Raw genomic sequence first — 7,820 nt, forward strand, 5'->3', positions numbered from 1 at the left:
TACATCACAGGTAAGGATAATTCATAATTAAAGCTGTCTGCTGTCCCTGTAACAATCATCAATTCTTCCCATATAACGACCATGACATGGTCCTGGAGCATCTCCTTGAGACACATCCATTTACTGAGGACTCTGGCTACTGATTGGTTGAAACTTTGTGAGATTTTGGATATAAACTGGACCTGGGATTGGGTTGAACTATAGACGCAGTGAGACGTAGAAGAAGAGTCTACTTCATCAGAAGTCAAGATGGACAAGAGAATCCCATTCATTCTGCTGGCCTGTATGATAGGGCTTGGAATGAATGTTCCTTTACCAGGAAATTTACAGGTGAGATGCTGAGATATAGATCTCAGATACACAGAACCATGAAATATTTGTTAAAATAACTGATTCACCCGACATTGATACTGACTGCAATTCTCAATATTGATCATATATTAAACTTTAACAAAACAATGTGATTTTTGCAGGTTTATTTACCTGGAATGGAATTACTTGGTAAGATATATTCTTAGAAAGTCTCTCTCTCTCTCCCCAATTTTTTTTGTCTTCTTCACTTCTCCACTAAATCGTCTTTGCTGATTTTTAACAGGCAAAGATACAAACACCCTGGATGTTCTAAAGTCATTATCAAAATCAAATCCAGGTAAGAAAGGCTTCTAGGTCATATCGCAAAAAAGAAATCATGTTACCTATGATCTTTGCCAAAATAAAACAAAATAATCCAAAACAAACTACTACAGCCTTATAGTGATGTGGCCTAGGATTTATTATTAAGTAAAAGAATGATGATTTCCGCTCCTGTTCTGGATTTATATTATGTCTCGTTGATTATGGAAAATTCAAGTTTTATGGATTTCAATTTCTTATCAATGGCTTGTTTTCAGTGGAATAATAATAATAAACCACTTTCGGTTTAATGGAACTAAAAAAAATAGAAATTAGTAAGGTAAGAGAAAAATGTACTATTGTTAATACAATTTAGTTCCATAAAAAATGCTTACCATCTGCCTAATGCTGATTTTTACAGAGGATAACAACGTAAAAGAAGATCGAGATGTCTTCAGTACGATTATTGAGCAAAACAAAGGTACCAACATTCAACATAACAGAAATCATATAAAAGGGCGCATGAATGAGAAATGTTATGTTCAATATGTTCACAATTGCATGTGAAGGATACTGATTATACCAAAAGAGGAAATTATATTATAGAAATACCTCTCTCTAGATATGTATTTTGTGGTGCTGGAAAAAATTCCGACGGGTCCACAGACATATAAATGAAAAAATTATTAAGTACATGAAACAAGGCTTTGTACGTCTAATTAATGGGAAATTCAGATTTGTTGATCATGTCTCCTGAAAAAATAATTTCTATTAGAGAGAGACTCCAGGTTAATGGGTTTTTGTTTTTGTCTTAAAAACTTCTAGGTAGACAATTCCTTTAATATTAACAAATTGATTTAAATCGGTAGAACAGGAAGATTGTTTAAAATTAAAAAAAGGAAATTGAATCAAAGTCAATCTACCAAGTCTAGTTTTCAAATTCAGGACTCAACTTTGTTAAAAATTAAATGGAGTCCCTGCCTTTGAAGCTCTGTAGTAACATAAGGATAAAGTTCTATGTAAGAGGGGGTAAAGTGAATGGAAGGGAACGTGATGGGCTTTTCTTTCCCCGTGCTTCATTCAGGCATTAAGGAGCCGATGGTCGAGGGAGACATCCTCATAAGCCCCAGTGGTCGAAGTGCAACTAATTGCAAAGGCTGCCTTTGGCAAAAATCTGCTGAAGGGACAGTTGTTGTGCCTTATAACCTTTCCCCTGATTACAGTAAGTTACTTTTTTTCATAGATGACATAAATCATGTATATTTCAAATTTACTGATGAAGCTCACTACCTTCTCCCCAGCTGAGCAGGAGGTGGCTTTGTTTCGGAACGCCATGCAAGAGTACGAAACCTTGACCTGCGTGCGTTTTGTTCCTCGGACAACCCAGGGTAACTTCCTCAACATTGTGAAAGCAGGAGGGTAAGAGCTACGTAATATATATAAATTAATTTAGTAAATGCTCTGATTAAATGAAATTATATTGCAAGGTTCCATATTCACAGACGTTGAGTGCATTCTTCCCTTTGTTAAAATATGAGTATTATCACAGTCTCATAGTTTTGCTCATCTTGTGTTTCATACCCAATGTGAAGAATTTAATGTGAAGATATAAAAAATATAGTATTGTAGTACATCATTCACACATTTTGAAGCAATTTGATGCAAAATCATTACATTTGCAAATTAAAATATAATAATTTTATTATTGTTTAGGAAACACAGGTCTCTTATTCATTGCCAAGCTGTACTACTGTGCAAGTAATCACTCCTCACTGTCCATTTAATGTTTTGTAGCTGTGGCGCCTATGTGGGCAGAATTGGAGGTGGCCAGACAACGTATCTTAATGATGGTTGCTTGTCCAGAGGGACCATTCAACACGAGCTGAACCATAACCTCGGTTTTTACCACGAGCAGTCAAGGAGTGACCGCGATGACTACGTGACTGTCATGACTCAGTACATCTCATCAGGTAACAATGCTGGAATACATACCCATTAAGCTCTGTAATGCTGCATCCATTTACCAGACAGATTGCTCCGCTGGTTGCCTTGGAAACACACATTAAATACTATATCCTGTCGCAGGAAACATGATCAACTTCAGAAAAGAAAACTCCAATAACCTGGGTCTAGAATATGACTACGGCTCAGTGATGCATTATCCCAGGTAATAAACCAAACTATATGTGCTTGACAAAAAATATTAGAGGTCTGTAAGTACTGGTGGTACCTATTGTCTGAAGCATATTGTTCCACTGAACTCTAGTTCCCAATCATTTTACATTTTAAAGATAAAGCTCAATGGAATAATATGTTGTAGAATGTGAAATGTTTGGCTGTTTCTTAATTTAGACCATTGGGGTTGACCGTCATTTTTAGACCCTTAGGGAACTTTATGCTCTCTTTTGTCTCAGTACTGCTTTCAGTAACACATCGGGACAAGCTACTATCATACCCAAGCCTGATCCATCAGTACCCATTGGACAAAGAAATGGATTGAGTCCTCTGGATGTTTCAAAAATTAACAGACTGTATGAGTGTGGTGAGTACACAATGGCTGTGAATGTATAGCTAGAATCCACATCAGATGAATACACTAAAATCTCAATCTATGCATGCTAAACAATTTGTTTTTTGTTTTTTCAGGTGCTTGGGGTACATTACTCAATACGGCCAGTGGAACTGTGACCTCAGTCAATTACCCCTCTGTTTATCCCAATAACTCAAGCTCTGTTTGGTTAATTAGGAGCCCATCTGGTCAGGTGTGGAATTGCACAAACATGATTGTACATACAATGTATTTTGTTATAAGTCAGAAATCTTATTTGAAACTAAGGGTTCAGACTTCTAAGAGACTTTGAACCTACTTACTGCTTTTAATGTTGAATTTATCCACATGTTGGCATGGTCCTAGTGGTAGAAAAATTATCGAAATCCTAATATTTCAGATTTCTTGAAACCTAATATAAGCTGCTCTACCACGATTTACCAACTTGTTACACTTGAATAATGCCCGATATAAGATAAAAAAGAGTCCATGTTTAGAAGCATATCCATTTATAATTTCTTTACAGGTTTCTCTGCAGTTTAACGCCTTTGATGTCCAGTCCTCTCGAGACTGTGCCTCTGACTACATTAAGATTTACGACGGTCCCGTCAAGACATCCCCTGTGTTAGTGGACAGAGCGTGTGGCGCAGGACTGATCCCACCGATAATCTCTTCCACTTCTCAGATGCTTATTGAGTTTGTTAGTGATGGTGAAACCACTGCCACCGGCTTTAAAGCTACGTACAGCTCAGGTAACGCCATCAATGTAATTATATAGATGTTCTTACCTAATATGATCAAATAAATGAACGCATACAGAAAGTACGCCTAGATGCAGGTGACCTGACATATTATGACCTCTAATGTGTCTTTATTTAAATATATCTGCTCTAGTACAATGTGGAGGGGCTTTCTACGCACCAACAAAGAACTTCACCTCTCCTGGATACCCCAACGGCTACTCAGTCAATATGGACTGTTACTGGAAAATCACAGCTCCTGAAGGCTATAGGGTAACATTTTGATTTGGTATGGTCTATACTATAGATGCGAAGTAACAGAATGCTGCAGAATCTTGTGATACCTTTATTTTGTAATGACAAGCTTTCAGGAGTCTTCACTGCAAAAGCATTTCTGCTACATTACTATAGTCTATAATGTAAGAAAAACGACTTTTTTTCATCTGGAATTGACTGAAACTCTGTTGGTATGATCCATCTACAACCTGAAACATGAGAAATCCCTGATTTTGAGGTGACAGATGTCACAGATGGTCAATGTTCAATTCAGTAAAAATAGCGAGTTGTCCCTGACAAATTGTACTTTAATCTTGGCTATTTCACACATGGCATCAGGCGTATCACTCTGAGGAATACGATAAAATATAAGAAAATCATAAGTGATTACATTTAATTGTAAAAAATACAAAGTCAATATATATAAAACTATTTATACCCACATAATGTTTTCCTGCTGATGAATTCTCTTCATCTGAAATACCAGTGAATCCAAGTCATTGTATTCTTTTTTCCTTCCTTTAGATTTCTCTGACATTTAATGAGTTTGTCTTGGAGTCTGGTATGTTCGGATTTTGCCGATACGACTATGTGAAGGTTTATAATGGAGCAGATAGCAGCTCCCCACCGATGGGGACATACTGTGGCACTAGATCCCTGGCTCCTTTGGTCTCATCCGGAAATTTCATGATGATTCAGTTTCGTAGTGATCAATCAAACACTTTTAAAGGGTTCAATGCTACATACGTGTCCTGTGAGTATTACGGCTCATCCAGCCCTTTCATAGACAAATGTAATAGTGTGGGGGGGGGGGTTTACATAAAATGTCACTAAATCCTTTTTTTTCTTTTTATTTATTTCAGTGCCAAAATGATGAAAGCTACAAAGTAGAACAAATATACTGTTACAACAGAATATTACAACAGACCCAATGAAGATAAAGTTTAATGATTAGCCAAAGAAAATGATGTTTCAATACTAAAATCCTGTTTAAAAATATTTGGTTTGTAGGTCCGGTAGATGATTTGTTAAATTAGTGGTGGTGTTGTGGTGGTGTTAACATAAAAAAAGTTTTAGAAAACTGGTAAAATATTTGTATAATTTGATGGACAAAAAAATGTACAAACATTATCATATCTTAAAATAAACAGTTAGAGTCTGATCATTGTGAGAGTGTCAAAATTATTGGAACAGTCATCTTTCCTGGTGCTTATTTTGAACGAGAGCAACGCTCAAGTCCGCACTTGGGGCATCACACAAAGATATGTTAAAATGTACTAATTTACTGACAATTTGTGGTTACTTTGGAGAAGTAAGAAGTATTCCCAGATCTTATTGGATGAATCGTAACAAAAATCAGACAGAGGCAAAAAACAGAGGCATCGTTATCATCTGAGCTGTCCCACCCCAGAATCTCAGGTGGCTTTTCTAACTCTTAATGCTGGTGTATGACATAATGTACTGTTCCAGTGTGTTATTTTGAGCTAATAAATTGATCTAAACGTCTTTGATTTAACTATGAAAATGATCATATTTTACTATGCTGGATTTAATTACTGCAAAAGCACCATGCAAATATGTTCTGTAGAAGAGTTGAAACTTTTATTTATAACTATTTATCGGATGGTGCTGATTTTGGGCAATCTATCTTCTTTTTTTCCCCACTGCTTATCTGTTTTTCATTTGCATACATTCACAAAAGGGTAAAAAACGATATGTTTTAAACGTGTTTCTGTTTCCCTAGTCGAATACATAAATAGATCTAAAAACAATTTGAAATCCTGTGTTAACATTAGTGTTTTATTAGCTGTTCCAAATTTGTCATAAACACTTAGAATATCCCCTGTTATGAGTATTGTGCTCATTTCTCTTAGGAGCACAACATTAACAACATAATGTAATCCATAGCATTATGTTATGGCTTTAAACTACCTGGAGCTCTGTCCTTTTGGGGAAGTGGCTCCATGAAGGGGTGGGGCTAGCTTACAAGTGCTCTTAGCACCAGACAGCTTTAGTGGGCAGGCAGGGTGAACGAAGTTGCTGACCCGGAGACTTGGAAAAACTGGACTTTACCTGAAGCCTTCAGAGACTCCATACTACTGTGCATATATCACCATTTGACTGTTAGCAGATCTTTAGTGGGTGAAATAAATGTTGACACGGATGCTATAGCTACTAAACAGCTGTAGCTATAATAGGAACTATATTAGGCTGCCATCTTTATTCTTTCAATGTTTTGCTGTGGTTTGGAGTCTCCACAACCTTGTGCACTCTGCTATTCTATGGAAGAGTAGCTTTCAACTCCTACCGTTCCAGCCCAGTGGCATGTTTTGGTATATTCTCTTTCTGCAGTTAGCACAGAAGACATCAGTAAAAACCATCTACTGACATCACACCACTTCCTGAAACCACAGATGTGTTTTGATATCAGTAGGGGTCATGTGATGTATTTCTCAACGGAAAAATTCTAGTGTATTATAGAAGAGGAGTATCCAGTGCAGTTCAGTAATGTATATGTAAAAAAGGAAGTACAGAGAATATCATGGAACAATAAAAGCATCAACGATATATATGTGTTTAAGGATATTCAGATGTTCACCATCAAAATTCTGGTTAAAACTTAAAAGTGCTTTCCATCCCTAATTCACTTTGCCGAAGGGCAATATGGCGACCCTTGCTGTGACGTCCTTGCCCCCTATCAGAGGATCGGGGAGGACGTCACTGGAGTGCACCCATTTTGGCAGAAGTTGATTAGGGATTATATATTGAAGACAGATTAGAGAAGAGAAGTGAGAAGATCAACAGAAGGGATCGGTTGAGAAAGTAGGGAAAAATATTTTTACTTATGTATAAAAATGTATATAAATTAAATTGGCCATCATTGTTTAACACAATATTTTATCATTTGCCTTGCAGTAATGCAGTGTATAAGTCATAGTTATTAAGTATTTTTTTTAGCTCCTCCCTGGTTTGCATTATCACTAAAAATAACTTATTTGCAAAAACTATTTTCATACCAATTCAGGGTATCTAGTTCCTCGCACCAATACTTTGCATGTTGATCATATTTTACTTTAATATTCCTAAAATTTACCAGGAGGCTGGGCAGGATCACGCCAGTACAAAATGGATATAAATTTGTGTTACGGATCCTATTAAAAGCAGACCGTATCGGGGACAGGAATTGTAAACGCTCCAAGTATCTAAGGAAGAGAAGATGTTGGCTACATTACCTGTGGTTTTAAAAATCATCGATTTGGCTTTCACGGTGCTGTCATTCCCATGGAATATGTTCATTATTGTTACGAACCTCATGAACTGGATTAAGAACAAGAGGCTTAATGTAGCCAATCAGATCATCTTTGGCGTTGGCATCTTAAACTATATATATGGTATTTTGGGTGTTTACAGAGGTGTCTATTACATACAAACAGGTAACCATTTGCCATATGGTTACAACGGAATGGCTGTCTATTTTGTGTATTCCGCTACCGTGTCCTGTAATCTCTGGTATTGCACCTGGTTGTGTGTGTACTTCTGCTTGAAAATTGTCAACCTGAATATGCAATTCTACATCTATCTACAGAGGAAATTCCATGAGAAGATTACCCGTCTTCTGTTCCTCTCTGTTCTTGTGAATTTAT

The 7,820-nt window shown here is 36.7% G+C and overlaps 1 protein-coding gene across 1 annotated transcript; it reads left to right on the forward strand.

The window, feature by feature from the left end:
* Positions 1 to 249: 249 nt before the first annotated feature.
* On the forward strand, positions 250 to 5,050 carry LOC128504330 (embryonic protein UVS.2-like). Its single transcript, XM_053474363.1, has 14 exons — positions 250 to 330; positions 474 to 501; positions 596 to 649; positions 1,034 to 1,093; positions 1,697 to 1,834; positions 1,914 to 2,031; positions 2,407 to 2,582; positions 2,698 to 2,779; positions 3,027 to 3,154; positions 3,259 to 3,374; positions 3,687 to 3,912; positions 4,055 to 4,173; positions 4,702 to 4,930; positions 5,040 to 5,050. Exons 1-14 carry the CDS (start codon positions 250 to 252, stop codon positions 5,048 to 5,050), a joined length of 1,566 nt encoding a protein of 521 aa, XP_053330338.1.
* The last annotated feature ends 2,770 nt before the right edge of the window (positions 5,051 to 7,820 follow it).

Source organism: Spea bombifrons, chromosome 9, assembly GCF_027358695.1.
Source record: "Spea bombifrons isolate aSpeBom1 chromosome 9, aSpeBom1.2.pri, whole genome shotgun sequence".
Classification (NCBI taxonomy): Eukaryota; Metazoa; Chordata; class Amphibia; order Anura; family Pelobatidae; genus Spea; species Spea bombifrons.

Excerpts from the sequence above, each read along its gene's own strand:
- LOC128504330 (XM_053474363.1), top strand. The coding sequence starts at position 250 with ATGGACAAGAGAATCCCATTCATTCTGCTGGCCTGTATGATAGGGCTT. Across the intron at positions 1,094-1,696 it reads GATTATTGAGCAAAACAAAG|GCATTAAGGAGCCGATGGTC; the intron begins GTACCAACATTC and ends TGCTTCATTCAG. Across the intron at positions 3,155-3,258 it reads TAACAGACTGTATGAGTGTG|GTGCTTGGGGTACATTACTC; the intron begins GTGAGTACACAA and ends TTGTTTTTTCAG.